Below are 17,118 nucleotides of genomic sequence, written 5' to 3'. Positions count from 1 at the left end.
GCAAAGTTTAGATTTTAAATGCCATCAACAGGACATTTAACAGATTTTTCTATTTGCATTAAATTTTAATCTAACAAGAATCTATACTATAACCACTTTACTACAGCAGCTAAGGGAGATTCAAAACCATACTTTGAAAGCCTAAGACTTCATAAAAAAAAAACATTGTAGACATTTTCAAAGATTGGTATTTACATTATACCTTTCAAGACATTCCACTCCATACTAAGCTTTGTAGAAATATTAGGAACACAATCAAGAAAAGAAATTAATTTGTCTCATGGTTTTCTTTTCTTTAACATCTTTATTGGAGTATAATTGCTTTACAATGGTCTGTTAGTTTCTGCTTTATAACAAAGTGAATCAATTATACATATACATATATCCACATATCTCTTCCCTCTTGCGTCTCCCTCCCTCCCACCCTCCATATCCCACCCCTCTAGGTGGTCACAAAGCACCAAGCTGATCTCCCTGTGCTATGCAGCTGCTTCCCACTAGCTATCTATTTTACATTTGGTAGTGTATATATGTCCATGCCACTCTCTCACTTTGTCCCAGCTTACCCTTCCCCCTCCCCGTATCCTCAAGTCCATTCTCTAGTAGGTCTGCGTCTTTATTCCCGTCTTGCCCCTTGGTTCTTCATGACCTTTTTTTTTTTTTAAGATTCCATATATATGTGTTAGCATATGGTATTTGTTTTTCTCTTTCTGATTTACTTCACTCTGTATGACAGACTCTAGGTCCATCCACCTCACTACAAATAACTCAATTTTGTTTCTTTTTATGGCTGAGTAACATTCCATTGTATATATGTGCCACATCTTCTTTATCCATTCATCTGTTGATGGACACTGAGGTTGCTTCCATGTCCTGGCTATTGTAAATAGTGCTGCAATGAACATTGGGGTACATGACTCTTTTTGAATTATGGTTTTCTCAGGGTATATGCCCAGTAGTGGGATTGCTGGGTCTTATGGTAGTTCTATTTGTAGTTTTTTAAGGAACCTCCATACTGTTCTCCATAGTGGCTGTATCAATTTACATTCCCACCAACAGTGCAAGAGGGTTCCCTTTTCTCCACATCCTCTCCAGCATTTATTGTTTGTAGATTTTTTGATGATGGCCATTCTGACCGGTGTGAGATGATATCTCATTGTAGTTTTCATCTGCATTTCTCTAATGATTAATGATGTTGAGCATTCTTTCATGTGTTTGTTGACAATCTGTATATCTTCGTTGGAGAAATGTCTATTTAGGTCTTCTGCCCATTTTTGGATTGGGTTGTTTTTTTGTTATTGAGCTGCATGAGCTGCTTGTAAATTTTGGAGATTAATCCTTTGTCAGTTGCTTCATTTGCAAATATTTTCTCCCATTCTGAGGGTTGTCTTTTCGTCGTTTATGGTTTCCTTTGCTGTGCAAAAGCTTTTAAGTTTCATTAGGTCCCATTTGTTGATTTTTGTTTTTATTTCCATTTCTCTAGGAGGTGGGTCAAAAAGGATCTTGCTGTGATTTATGTCATGGAGTGTTCTGCCTATGTTTTCCTCTAAGAGTTTAATAGTGTCTGGCCTTACACTTAGGTCTTTAATCCATTTTGGGTTTATTTTTGTGTATGGTGTTAGGGAGTGTTCTACTTTCATTCTTTTACATGTAGCTGTCCATTTCCCAGCACCAGTTATTGAAGAGGCTGTCTTTTCTCCACTGTATATTCGTGCCTCCTTTATCAAAGATAAGGTGACCATATGTGCATGGGTTTATCTCTGGGCTTTCTATCCTGTTCCATTGATCTATATTTCTGTTTTTGTGCCAGTACCATACTGTCTTGATTACTGTAGCTTTGTAGTATAGTCTGAAGTCAGGGAGCCTGATTCCTCCAGCTCCGTTTTTCTTTCTCAAGATTGCTTTGGCTATTCGGGGTCTTTTGTGTTTCCATACAAATTGTGAAATTTTTTGTTCTAGTTCTGTGAAAAATGCCATTGGTAGTTTGATAGGGATTGCATTGAATCTGTAGATTGCTTTGGGTAGTATAGTCATTTTCACAATGTTGATTCTTCCAATCCAAGAACATGGTATATCTCTCCATCTGTTTGTATCCTCTTTAATTTCTTTCATCAGTGTCTTATAATTTTCTGCATACAGGTCTTTTGTTTCCTTAGGTAGGTTTATTCCCAGATATTTTATTCTTTTTGTTGCAATGGTAAATGGGAGTGTTTTCTTAATTTCACTTTCAGATTTTTCATCATTAGTGTATAGGAATGCAAGAGATTTCTGTGCATTAATTTTGTATCCTGCTACTTTACCAAATTCATTGATTAGCTCTAGTAGTTTTCTGGTAGCATCTTTAGGATTCTCTATGTATAGTATCATGTCTCATGGTATTTTAATATCTTAGCCCCACTTCACTAATCACATGCTACAATTCTTATGATTCAGAGACATGGCTACTCTCCTTTCAAACTATTACAGGCATACTTCTCATAATGCTCTCTAACATACTGCATCTAACATAAGTATTAGATATAAACTCATTTATTTTGTGAAAACTGCTATAATACATAACATTCTCTCCATGAAAAAAAGTGTATTACTCCAGCTAACTGAATAATACATATTTTATGTAATAATTATCATGTTATATTTCATATTAAACACCCCATTTTTGAAAACTGACACCCATGTTACATAAATAAATCATGTACCTACACCAATGTAACTTGCATATTGCTATCCGAAAAATCACCTTAAATGCTGACATTCTGGTGTGTTTTAAACAGGACTAGAATCAAAAGTAATTCATTTTTTTTAATACAAAGACATTCAAATAGGTAAAATTTAAAAATATATATTTTAAAACATACTAAGAATAAAAGCAAATGACAAACTACTAAACTGAATTACACTTTGCTATATTTAATTGCAATGGACAAATGGAAGGAAAAAATTAATATCATTTCTAACACAGAAATATGGACATGCTACATTTAGCTTCATGTAGCTTTTAAGTGTTGCTAAGAATTACAATCTGTCAAAAGCAAAACAAAATCATCTTTCAAAACTCAATGAAACAATCAACAGAAACAGACAAGGGTTTATACTCCTTAACTAAATATTATAAATACAGCATTTAGGCAAAATAAAAGATTTAGTAATGAGGCAATTTAACAAATTTTACTTCATCTTTGAAGCCTTATTTCCAAAGAACCATATTCACCTGTGACTTTTAAGAAAAAAAAAAGAAGAAGATGATGCAGGCAGCACCATCTGAATTAATCCCTCAGCCGCCACTGTTTAGAAGAGAGGTGGTCTTCTTTAAGCCACTTCCAGAAAAACATATAAGCCTACACTCAGCTTGCATGACTTTTGATGTGGAGGTTCCAAAGTGAACCAGCAACCTAGAATATCTGTATACCCTACACTTTGTCAGGAAGAATAATCTTGAGCTTACTACTTAGCAATATTTATCCAAAGATATTTTATATATATGGGGGGAGGGGGAATGTGTTTGGGGGCAGTTTCAAAAAAATATTGATTAATAATATTTAATTATTCATATTATTAGTAGTTAATAGTGTTATAATAATATTGATAATATTGGTTAATAATTAATAAAAGATTAATTGACATTAATGTTAATACCAGTGCATAGCTAAGATTAAATTAGAGAAATAATATTTTTGGATAAGTATTGATAAGCAGGAAACTAAAGATTATTCTTCTTGACAAAGTATCTGGCATACAGATATTCTAGATTGCCAATATTATTTCTCTATCTAATCTTTTATATTATTCTATAGAATATACATATTCTATCCAATCCTACAGTCAAAAGTTATCTATCTATCCTTGGATTAAACCAGGCCAATAGACAGTGAAATACCTAAACAACACTATTTGGGGCCCCAGATAATTGTTCTGGCTAAACTGTACTTTGCTATTAAGTCACAAACTCTTATTTAAGGATGTAAAATACTAACTACTCTATTTTTTGAAAACTGATACCCATATGACTTAATAAAATTCTTTTTTTAGTTAGGATTCACCACACTACACAGTATCTTTATTTGAAAATATACAGGCTCTTAAGAAACTTAATCTTCTGGAATCTGGATTCATATAACGCATCGTATATCCTTCATTCCATTAGCTACAAAAAAACAAACCTGTGGTTTATCTTTGGCAAGTAAAAAGAATTTTATGGCATGCATTGGTATACTTTTAACCTCTCTGCCAGCGTTATCTTATTTACTTTCTCTTTATGACTTTCTTGATTAAACATTTCTTGTTTTGTTGTTATGTATTTACTTATATGAGATGCCATAAAAAATTGTGGAACAAGGTAAAATTAAACAAGGCTTTGGAAAAACAATGAAAATATTCATGCTAAAGCATTTTTTACTCTAAAATAGCAATCAATGAAGTCAAAAAAGAAGATTAACCAACAAATGAAAAAATTAACTTAATGAACATAATGAAAAATTGTAATGTAATTCCACAATTAAAACCCTACCCTAATAAAGTATAGATAAGTGTTTGCTATCCAAATGCAAACATGAAGTAGTTTCCTTCAAAGGAAAAAAGGCTTGTTTCAAAACATTTAATTATAATATTAATGATCATATCTTATATTTGTAATTCACTGAACAGGATTACTTTCAAGTAAAAAGTATTTTCACTTTTACAATTTAACAAAGTTCATTTTTCTATATAACTTTTTTTTAAGACTAAAATTAGTGAAGTTTAAAGGATGCTACCAACATGTTAGCTGTGATAGGTCAAAGAAGTAATCTGGGAAAATGAGATAGATTTATGGGTACATACATAAAGTATACTGTAAAAGTACTTTACTTTCTTTCTGTAAAGTATATGTAAAATACCCGGTAAACAGTGAAGCCTTATGCAAACGGTATTATTTCATGTAAAAATCACGGGGAAACAAAGGGGCATACTTACCCTTCTCCTCCCATTCTTGTTATCTTTAGGCGAAAATCCACAGAATTCAAACTGGGAGGCTTCCATTTCAAAATATCATCACATCGACCAGGTTTATATTTCTAAAGTGAATTAAAATGATGATAATAGTTAATATGAAGCTAAAAAATTAAACATTTGATTTATTAAATATAATATCAATTACTTTTCATTAAGCAAAATCACTACTTTTTTTCTGAATATAATTTTTGTTATTTTCAACTGATGAGTGAAGTTAGATATCAACCATCTTACTGATGGCCTCTTTTTCCTGCCAAAGCATGTAGACACTTGTTTGTGAAAGTCTCGAAAAATAATGAAATCTGTTATTCCCTCCAATCCTACTATAACTTAAAGGAAGTTTGATCATTTTTTAAAAATTTTGTTCCTTCTTATTCCATAGCTTTACTGTGGGATAATTCATAATTAATAAAATTAACTAATGAATTTTGTCAAATGGATACAATCATGTAACAGTCGCCAGAATCATGATATACAGCATTTCAGTCACCCCCAAAAAGTTTCCTCTTGACAGCTGGAGTCAGCTCCCTGTTACCAACTCTCCAGCAAGAGTGACCTTCTTTCTATCACTATAGTTGTGCCTTTTCTAGAATTCATAAGAAATTCTTACACAAGGTTTTGCTATATGCTGGTGCATATATTAGTAGCTTGTTCCTTTTTATTAAACTGAGCAGGATTCCATTCTATGCATATACCACAAATGGTTTATACATTTACAAGTTGATGGATATCTGGGTTGTTCCCATTTTTAGGCTACCAGGAATGATGCTGGTCTGAACGTTTGTGTGGACATCTGTTTTCATAACTTTTGGGTAAATACCCAGCAGCAGAATGGCTGGGTCACATGGTTAATGTATGTTTAACTTTACAAGAAACTGTCAAATCGTTTTCCAACGTGGCAGTGACATCTTCCATTCCCACCAGTAACACATGAGAGATCAAACTGCTCCATATCCATCCTAGGACTAGGTCTTGTTGGTCATTTTAATTCTAAAGTATGTCTCATAATTTTAATTTGCATTTCTCTAAATGACAGATGTTGAAGATCTTCTAATTTGCTTATTTGCTGCTATCTGTATTTTCTTTGGTGAAGTGTCTGTTCAAAATTTTCCCCTTGTTTTTACTGGGTTATCTCTTTATAATTGACCTGTAAGAGTTGTTTACATATTCTGGATAAATAGCCTTGTTTGGATACACGTACTGCAAATATTTTCTACCAGTTTTTGTCTTGCCTTTTCATTTTCTTAACAATTTCTTTTGAATATATTTTAATGAAGTCAAAATCAACTATATTTTCCAGCTTTATTGAAGTATGATTGAGAAATAAAAAATTTAAGGTATATGACATGATGTTTTGATATATGTATACACTGTGAAATAATTATCACAATCAAGCTAATTAACATATCCATCATCGCACAGTTACTTCTTTGTGTATGTTGTAAGAACATTTAAGATCTATTCCCTTAGGAAATTTCAAGTATACTTTATTATTAACCACAGTCACCATGCTATACATTAGGTTTCCAGAACTTATTCATCTTATAACTGAAAGTTTCTACCCTTTGATCAATATCTCCCCTCTTCCCCTACCCCCCAGCCGCTGGTAACCACCATTCCACACTCTAAGTTTGACTTTTTTTTTTTAAGATTCCATATATATATATAAGAGCTTATTTCACTTAGCATAATGTACTCCAGGTTCATCCATGTTGTCACAATTGGCAGAATTTCCTTCTTTCTTAAGGCTGAATAATATTCCATTGTATATGTATACCATTATTTTCTTTATCTATTCATCCACTGATGGACACTTAAGTTGTTTCCACATTTTGGCTACTGTGAATATTGCTGCAGTAAAGATGGGAATGCATGTTTCTCTTCAAGATGCTGATTTTATTTCTTTCGGATACATATCTAAAAGTGGAACTGCTGAATGACATGTAAGTTCTATTATTAATTTTTTGAGAAACCTCCATATTATTTTTCATAAGAGCTATATCAATTTACAGTCCTACCAACAGTGCACAAGGGTTCCCTTTTCTCCACATCCTCTCCAGCAAGTTATCTTTTCACTTTTTGGTGATGGCCACCCTAACTGGTGTTAGGTGATATCTCAGTGTGGTTTTGATTTCCATTTTCCTGATGATTAGTGATGTTGAGCATCATTTCAAAATCATCAATTTTAAACTTTTACAATTTGTGCTTTTTGTGCCCTCTTTAAGGAATCTTTGCCTATCCTAAGGTCACTGCAATTTTCTACTACATTTTCTCAGAGAAATTTTATAGTTTTAACTCTTATTTTTAGGTATATGATCCATTTGAGGTTAATTTATTTATAAGATGTGAAGTAAGGGACTGTTTGTTGTTTGGCAGATGGATATCAAATTCATCCAGCACGGTTTGTTAAAAGATTATCCTTCCCTCACTGAATTGCCTTGACATCTTTGTCAAAAATCAGTTGTTTATAGACATAGATATATTTCTATTCTTACTAATCTGTTGGATTGATAAATATGCCTTTCTTTCTGCTCATAGCATATTGTCTTGATAACTCTAGCTCTATATTAAGTTTTGAAAGCAGGTTATGTAAGTCCTCAAACTTTGTTTTTCTTTTTCCAAATTTTCTTAGCTAATGTAGCATTTATATTTCCACATATATTTTATTTTATTTATTTATTTATTTATTTATTTTATTTTTGGCTGCATTGGGTCTTCCTTGCTACGCGCGGGGTTTCTCTAGTTGCGGCGAGCGGGGACCACTCTTCGTTGTGGCGCGCGGGCTTCTCATTGCAGTGGCTTATCTTGTTGCCGAGCATGGGCTCTAGGCACGCAGGCTTCGGTAGTTGTGGCATGCGGGCTTTGGTAGTTGTGGCGCGCATGCTCTAGAGCACAGGCTCAGTAGTTGTGAATGGGCTTAGTTGCTCTGCGGCATGTGGGGTCTTCCCGGACCAGGGCTCAAACCTGTGTCCCCTGCATTGGCAGGCAGGTTCTTAACCACTGTGCCACCAGGGAAGCCCTCCACATATACTTTAAAATTACCTGGTCAATTTCTATGAAAAATAAGTTTACTGGGATTTTAAGTAAGACTGCGGTAAATTAACAGATCAATTAAGGGAAAAATAACATCTTAACAATACTGAATCTTTTGATTCATGAACACTTCAAATCTCTCTATTTACTTAGTACTTAGGTCTTCCTAAATTTCTCTCAGCAATGTTTTGTAGTTTTCGGTATACAGGTCTTGCACAACTTTTGTTAAATTTCTTCCTAATAATGTAATACTTTGGTGGTATTATCAATACAAAAAATTGGTTGTTTCTATACAACAGCAATGAATAATCCAAAAAGGAAATTAAGAAATCAATTCCATTTACAATAGCATCTAAAAGAACAAAATACCTAGGAATAAATTCAATGAAGGAAATGAATGGTCTATATACTGAAAACTACAAAACATTACTGAAAAAGTTTAAAAAGACCTAAAAATGGAAAAACATCCCATATTCATAGATAGGAAAAGTGATATTGAGATTTTTAATAAATATACATTTGGTCTTCATCCCCACTTCTGGCACAGAGCTCCTAAAACCCTTGGAATTTCCAAAGTGAAGAGAGTGATAAGGGTCTTTTATTATGTTAATGAGGTGACTTTGAGGTAGCACCTAGGGATGGGGGCTAGTTGCCAGGAGCCAACCAAGTGATCAGAGGTTGGAACTTTCAGTCCCACCCCTCTGACCTCTGGGGAGGGGAGGGGGGCTAGAAGTTGGATCAATTGCCAGTGGCCAATGATTTCATCAATCATGCCTGTGTAATCAAGGCTCCATAAAAACCAAAAAAGAAAAATGGGGTTCAGAAAGTTTCTGGGTTGGTGAACACATGGATATTCAGGAAGAGGGGGTGCCTCGAAAGGGCACAGAAGTTCCACGCCCCTCCCCCATGCCTTGCCTTATGTATCTATTTCCTCTGGCTATTCCTGAGTTACATCCTTTTATAATAAACCAGTAATCTAGTAAGTAATATACTTTTCTGAGTACTGGGAGCCACCCTAGCAAACTAATTGAACCTGACAAGGGGGTCACGGGAACTTCTGATTTATAGCCAGGTGGTAAGAAGTACCAGTAACAACCTGGAATTTAACTGGTGTCTGAAGGCCAAGGAGAGGGTCCTTGGAACCTCCAATCTACAGCTAGTCAATTAGAAGCACAGGTAATAACATGAACTTGCAACTGGCATCTGAAGTTAAGGGGTGGGGAGGGTGGGGAAACTGGAAGCAGTACAGTTTTGAAGAGCCCTCAACCTGTTGAATCTGACACTATCACTGGGTAGACAGTGTCAGAATTGATTTGAATTGTAGGACACCCAGCTGGTGTCAGAGAAGTGCTTGTTGGTGTGGAAAACCCCCTCCACACTGGGACTGGTCTCAGAACACCAATTAAGAAGAATTAATATTGCTAAACTGTCAGTACTACTCAAAGCAATCTATAGATTCAACACAATCCCTATCAAAATTCCAACAACTTTTTCTTTTTAACAGAAATAGGAAAGCCAATCCTCAAATTCATAGGCAGTTACAAGAGACCCTGAAGAGCCAAAACAATCTTGAAGAAAGAACAACACAAAGTTATAAGACTCACACTTTCCAATTTCAAAACTTACTATAAAGCTACAGTAATCAAAACGGAGGTGTTGACATAAGGACAGACATTTAAACCAATGGAATAAAATTGAGAGTACAGAAATAAACTCATATATTGATAGCCAATTGAATTTTGTTTACAAGGATGCCAAGTCCATTCAACGGTGAGAGAATACTCTCTTCAACAAATGATGCTGGAACAGCTGGATTTCCACAAGTAAAAGAATGACGTTTGGAACCCTATCTCCCATCATATACAAACACTAACTAAAAATGGACCAATGCCCTAAATATAACAGCTAAAACCATAAAACTCTTAAAAGAAAACACAGGGGTAAATTTTCATGATCTTGGATTTGGTGGTGAATTGTTAGATATGACATCAAAAGCACAAGCAATAAAAATAAAAATAGATAAACTGGACTTTATCAAAACGAAAAAACTTGTGCATCACAAGATATCAAGAAAGTGAAAAGATAACCTACAGAATGGAAAAAAATGTGCAAATCATATATCTGATAAGGGTTTAATATCCAAAATACATAAAGAATTCCTACAACTCAACAACAAAGACAACCCAATTTTTAAAATTGTCAAAGAACCTGAATACACATTTCTTCCATAGAAGAGATACAAATGGTGAATAAGCACATAAAAAGATGCTCAGTGCTTCCCTGGTGGCGCAGTGGTTGAGAGTCTGCCTGCCAATGCAGGGGACACGGGTTCGAGCTCTGGTCTGGGAAGATCCCACATGCCGCGGAGCAGCTGGGCCCGTGAGCCACAATTACTGAGCCTGCGCGTCTGGAGCCTGTGCTCCGCAACAAGAGAGGCCCCCACTGGCCACAACTAGAGAAAGCCCTCGCATAGAAACGAAGACCCAACACAGCCATAAATAAATAAATAAATAAATAAATAAATAAATAAATAAATAAACCCAAAGTTTAAAAAAAAAAAAAAATGCTCAGTATCATTAGCCATGAGGGAAATGTAAATCAAAACCATAATGACTTCCAACACACAAAAGCCCAGGACCAGATGGCTTCACAGGCGAATTCCATCAAACATTTAGAGAAGAGCTAACACCTATCCTTCTCAAACTCTTCCAAAATATTGCAGAGGGAGGAACACTCCCCAACTCATTCTACGAGGCCACCATCACCCTGATACCAAAACCAGACAAAGATGTCACAAAGAAAGAAAACTACAGGCCAATATCACTGATGAACATAGATGCAAAAATCCTCAACAAAATACTAGCAAACAGAATCCAACAGCACATTAAAAGGATTATACACCATGATCAAGTGGGGTTTATTCCAGGAATGCAAGGATTCTTCAAATCAATCAACGTGATACATCATATTAACAAATTGAAGGAGAAAAACCATATGATCATCTCAATAGATGCAGAGAAAGCTTTCGACAAAATTCAACACCCATTTATGATAAAAGTTCTGCAGAAAGTAGGCATAGAGGGAACTTTCCTCAACATAATAAAGGCCGTATATGACAAACCCACAGCCAACATTGTCCTCAATGGTGAAAAACTGAAACCATTTCCACTAAGATCAGGAACAAGACAAGGTTGCCCACTCTCACCACTATTATTCAACATAGTTTTGGAAGTGTTAGCCACAGCAATCAGAGAAGAAAAAGAAATAAAAGGAATCCAAATTGGAAAAGAAGAAGTAAAGCTGTCACTGTTTGCAGATGACATGATACTATACATAGAGAATCCAAAAGATGCTACCAGAAAACTACTAGAGCTAATCAATGAATTTGGTAAAGTAGCAGGATACAAAATTAATGCACAGAAATCTCTTGCATTCCTGTATACTAATGATGAAAAATCTGAAAGTGAAATTAAGAAAACACTCCCATTTACCATTGCAGCAAAAAGAATAAAATATCTAGGAATAAACCTACCTAAGGAGACAAAAGACCTGTATGCAGAAAATTATAGGACACTGATGAAAGAAATTAAAGATGATACAAATAGATGGAGAGATATACCATGTTCTTGGATTGGAAGAATCAACATTGTGAAAATGACTCTGCTACCCAAAGCAATCTATAGATTCAATGCAATCCCTATCAAACTACCACTGGCATTTTTCACAGAACTAGAACAAAAAATTTCACAATTTGTATGGAAACACAAAAGACCCCGAATAGCCAAAGCAATCTTGAGAACGAAAAATGGAGCTGGAGGAATCAGGCTCCCTGACTTCAGACTATATTACAAAGCTACAGTAATCAAGACAGTTTGGTACTGGCACAAAAACAGAAATATGTATCAATGGAACAGGATAGAAAGCCCAGAGATAAGCCCACGCACATATGGTCACCTTATCTTTGATAAAGGAGGCAAGCATATACAGTGGAGAAAAGACAGCCTCTTCAATAAGTGGTGCTGGGAAAATTGGACAGCTACATGTAAAAGTATGAAATTAGAACACTCCCTGACACCATATACAAAAATAAACTCAAAATGGATTAAAGACCTAAGTGTAAGGCCAGACACTACCAAACTCTTAGAGGAAAACATAGGCAGAACACTGTATGACATAAGTCACAGCAAGATCCTTTTTGACCCAGGTCCTAGAGAAATGGAAATAAAAACACAAATAAACAAATGGGACCTAATGAAACTTAAAAGCTTTTGCACAGCAAAGGAAACCATAAACAAGACCAAAAGACAACCCTCAGAATGGGAGAAAATATTTGCAAATGAAGCAACTGACAAAGGATTAATCTCCAAGATTTACAAGCAGCTCATGCAGCTCAATAACAAAAAAACAAACAACCCAATCCAAAAATGGGCAGAAGACCTAAATAGACATTTCTCCAAAGAAGATATACAGATTGCCAACAGACACATGAAAGAATGCTCAACATCATTAATCATTAGAGAAATGCAAATCAAAACTACAATGAGGTATCATCTCACACCGGTCAGAATGGCCATCATCAAAAAATCTGGAAACAATAAATGCTGGAGAGGGTGTGGAGAAAAGGGAACACTCTTGCACTGTTGGTGGGAATGTAAATTGATACAGCCACTATGGAGAACAGTATGGAGGTTCCTTAAAAAACTACAAATAGAACTACCATACGACCCAGCAATCCCACTACTGGGCATATACCCTGAGAAAACCATAATTCAGAAAGAGTCATGTACCAAAATATTCATTGCAGCTCTGTTTACAATAGCCAGGACATGGAAGCAACCTAGGTGTCCATCATCGGATGAATGGATAAAGAAGATGTGGCACATATATACAATGGAATATTACTCAGCCATAAAAAGAAATGAAATGGAGGTGTTTGTAATGAGGTGGATGGAGTTAGAGTCTGTCATACAGAGTGAAGTAAGTTAGAAAGAGAAAAAGAAATACAGTATGCTAACACATATATATGGAATCTACGGAAAAAAAAAAAAAAAAAAAGGTCATGAAGAACCTAGTGGCAAGATGGGAATAAAGATACAGACCTACTAGAGAATGGACTTGAGGATATGGGGAGGGGGAGGGGTGAGATGTGACAGGGTGAGAGAGTGTCATGGACATATATACACTACCAAATGTAAAATAGATAGCTAGTGGGAAGCAGCCGCATAGCACAGGGAGATCAGCTCGGTGCTTTGTGACCGCCTGGAGGGGTGGGATAGGGAGAGTGGGAGGGAGGGAGATGCAAGAGGGAAGAGATATGGGAACATATGTATATGTATAACTGATTCACTTTGTTGTAGAGCAGAAGCTAACACACCATTGTAAAGCAATTATACTTCAATAAAGATGTTTAAAAAAAAAAAAAAACAAAACAAAAAACCATAATGAGATACTACTTCATATGGGTGCCTGTAATTTTTTTTTTTTTTTTAGAGGAAAATAACAAGTGTTGGAGAGGATGTAAAGAAATTAGTAACCATGTATGTTGCTATAAGGAATATAAAATGATCCAGCCACTATGGATAATAATTTGACAGTTCCTCAAAAACTGACTTTGAAACACAGAATCACCATATGACTCTGCACATGGTACAGCGAAAAAACTGGAAACAGGGACCCAGATACTGACATGTCTACAACCTAGGTTTCCATCACCATATAAATGGGTAAACAAAATGTAGTATATACATACAATGGAATATCATTCTGCCACAGAAAAGAATGAAGTTCTGACACATGCTACAAAATGAATGATCCTCAAAAACACTATGCTAAGTGAAATAAGCCAGACACAAAAGGACAAAAATTGTATGATTCCACCTGTATGAAATAGCCGCAATAGGCAAATTCATAGTGACAGAAAGTAGATTAGCAGTACCAAGGGCAGGGGGTGGAGGTGGCGGGCATTGAGGGTGTGGGCGGAAGGAGCGTTATTGCTTAATGGTTACAAAACTTCTCTTTGCACTGATGTAAAAGTTGTGGAAATGGTTGTACAACACTGTCCATCTAATCAAAGACACTACAGCATAGGAAAAAAGTGTTTTAAATTATTCTAGAACATAGTAAAAAGAGAAAATCTTTTACTTTGGTGGCTATGGACTTATTATAGAGGAATGAAGATTGAAAGCTTTGAATGATGGGCAATATTCACGAATGCAGACTTATAGCATGACGTAAATATGAGCAAAACACTTGGGTAGAAAAATACAGAATCTCCTGAAGGAGAGGAAAGTATGTCAATTCAGCGAGGGCATTATGGGGGACGGGGCCATATTATGACAAAGATACTCAGGAAGGAAAAACTGCTAAGTGTTCTCATTACTAATATTTTTTAGATATACAAGTCAAATTGCATTCTAACAGATTTTTAAAAATTTGAGGAAAAAATGCAAAAACCCTAGTCATCGGATCTCTTATTTCAAACAGAAGTCCATATAATGACAAATTTAGTATAACAAGTTTCGCTAAGAAAGACAAACCATTGGAGTTGATGGGAAAGACATTTTATCTGTAGCAAATTTAAGAACATAATGCACACTATTTTCCCCCAAGGCTTGTGCTTAAACATGAATGAATATAAAATCAAATATATAATATTTCAGTGGAAGCTTTCGTCCATTTATTTGCCCTGAGAGATTCATTTAGGTAACACATGTCCTTCAGGATGATCACAAATAAACCTCTTTAGACTTACTGAATATAAATGTTTTTATAAATGTTAAAACTGCTAAATTTTCCAGTCGTGATCCCATTAAAAAAAATAATAATAAAATTTAGTCTTTTTTCTAATAAAGTCTATCTGACAGAAACATCACAGACATTTAGTAAGAGTGGTTCCCTATGGTAGTGAAGGGTAAAAAGGAGTGAGGGGAGAAAGGAGTGTCAGGATCCCACACCAACCCCGCTCACAACGGCTGCCAAGGGAATGTCACATGTACAAACACACCATCATTTACTTCTGTTCCCTATTCATTTATATGACTATGAGTATGAGACCACTTAGAAAACCAATACCAATCTAAGTTATTAAATCTAGGAAATGTTAATGATTGTACAGCTTTAAAATATTTCATAATGGGTACCTAATAACAAATTCTAAACGTAATTTTAATATAATATTATTTGTAAAATAGCTACTAACTATCCTTCACATTCTTCTCTCTGGAAATCATCTAATGGAGAATAGCATATACTGACTCTTCTGTTTTAACGCAGCAATAGTTCAAGTACATAAGTCATTCCTCATCTGACTGTACACCAAACCATTTATATTAATCTGAAAACCTAGACTTGACATGACTGAGAATTTCAAAGCACCTTTATGAAAATCAATGAAATGCCTGACAAAAATTTTTAGGAAATTATATTTTAAAAATACTGTAGTTCTGAATTACTGAATATAAATGCAACGGCATAGATCCCATGAGTAAAATGTATTTAAATACCTGTTCGAATGTAAATTCTACTTCAGTAAAATCATGTCTAATCATGTGCCTACAAAACAATTAGTAAAATACTCAATAAATACTTGATAAAAAATTTTAAAAATAAAGTGAAAAATTTTTAAACTTATATAATATTAGTCTCAGGTATTTTTTAATTTATATGTTTAAATAGAATATTTTAGATTATGAAATGACTTAAATTAGCACTATTCACAAAAGACTATGTATATCAACAACTATTAAAAATCCTTTTTTCAAGTTCCCCAAAATAATAAGGTCAAAGATATTATATAATACAGGGAATTAAGCATTTTAAAAATAAATATTTGTGAGTCCTCAAACTTGAAATACAGAATCTTGCTGAATATAAACAAGGGTACAAAAACATCCTTTCAACCTACATTTTTCAATGTATAATTAGGGAGCAATGCATTTTAATTTCATTAAATTCACCAGCATGTATCTAGAGTAAAATAATTAACAAAGCTATATTTAATTGATACATATAATACTTAGTTCTATAGAAGCAAATCTGATTTTACCAGGTGAGTTGTCCAATAAAAAATTAGAGATAGGTTATGTCTGAAAGCAATTACCAATATTATCTGAGATGTCCATTATTATCTTTAAAAAGAAAAAATGTAATGAATGCAGATGCCAGGCAACCAAGTAAGATGTTTAAGAAAGTGTTTACCAAATGAGAGCAGAACCTGGCTTAGAGGTACAGGATGGCCATGTGCCAAAGAAGTCCTCTAAAACTAAAAGAAAATGAAAAGGAGGCAGAAGTGATATACCTGCTATGCAAAACAGTGGTTCTCAATTAGAGATTTTACCCCCCAGGGGATATTTGGCAGTGCCTACATTTTTGGTTGTCACACTGGGGAGGGAAGGGTGAGCTACTGCCATCTAGTGGGTAGAAGCCAGGGATGTTTCTAAACATCCTACAACGCACAGGACAGCTGTACACAGCAAAGAATTATCCAACCCAAAATGTCAACGGTACCAAAGTTGAGAAACTGATCTAAAGGAAGCTAGTAGTAATAACAACAAAGAGGACAAGATATCTGGTTCTTCTTTGCCTCTACTAACTACTAACTTCATGATTCAAAGCAAATTCAAAGTGTGGGCTTCATCTATTTCACTTGCAAAAATGCAACAATAGCATTTTGCTTGCCTAAAAACAGAATATCTAAACCAGAGATACCTAAAATGCTTTGTAGCCCATGCTACACGGTTTCCACTAGTAAAATGTGAGCAGTTATGTTATCGTAATATATATTCCAGGCCCTGCAGTGAAACCTGAGACATACTGTCCTCTTTAGAAGGATCACATCCTGAAGCTAGGAAAGATCCCTGGCCTTACCATATATTAGTTTTATTTTTGTTGTTTTTCTAGAATTTAGTTTTAAAGAAAGCAGAAAAAATCCTCTTTGGCAATTCTACTGGACAGGAAGGTAAAACAACTCTAGATTTATTGACTTGATTATATCCTTTTGCCCATGTTTCACCGAGAAGCAAATAACAAACACCTATTTTGCAAAACAAGACACATAAATATCCTGTATGGAGGAAAAGTCCCTAATCAACACTAACT

General features: G+C 34.8%; 1 protein-coding gene across 2 annotated transcripts in view; it reads right to left on the bottom strand.

Annotated features, from left to right (window-relative positions):
- Nucleotides 1-17,118, bottom strand: part of RNGTT (RNA guanylyltransferase and 5'-phosphatase) — a 234,513-nt gene that overhangs the window by 83,879 nt on the left and 133,516 nt on the right. For both annotated transcript variants that reach the window (XM_061206736.1, XM_061206737.1), the window contains exon 13: nt 4,951-5,051. In XM_061206736.1, coding sequence (XP_061062719.1) covers nt 4,951-5,051 — 101 coding nt within the window. The remainder of the gene's footprint in view (nt 1-4,950; nt 5,052-17,118) is intronic.

Source organism: Eubalaena glacialis, chromosome 12, assembly GCF_028564815.1.
Source record: "Eubalaena glacialis isolate mEubGla1 chromosome 12, mEubGla1.1.hap2.+ XY, whole genome shotgun sequence".
NCBI classification, from domain to species: Eukaryota; Metazoa; Chordata; class Mammalia; order Artiodactyla; family Balaenidae; genus Eubalaena; species Eubalaena glacialis.
The sequence above is the reverse complement of the archived record's forward strand: the minus strand, read 5'-3'. Positions and strand labels throughout refer to the sequence as shown.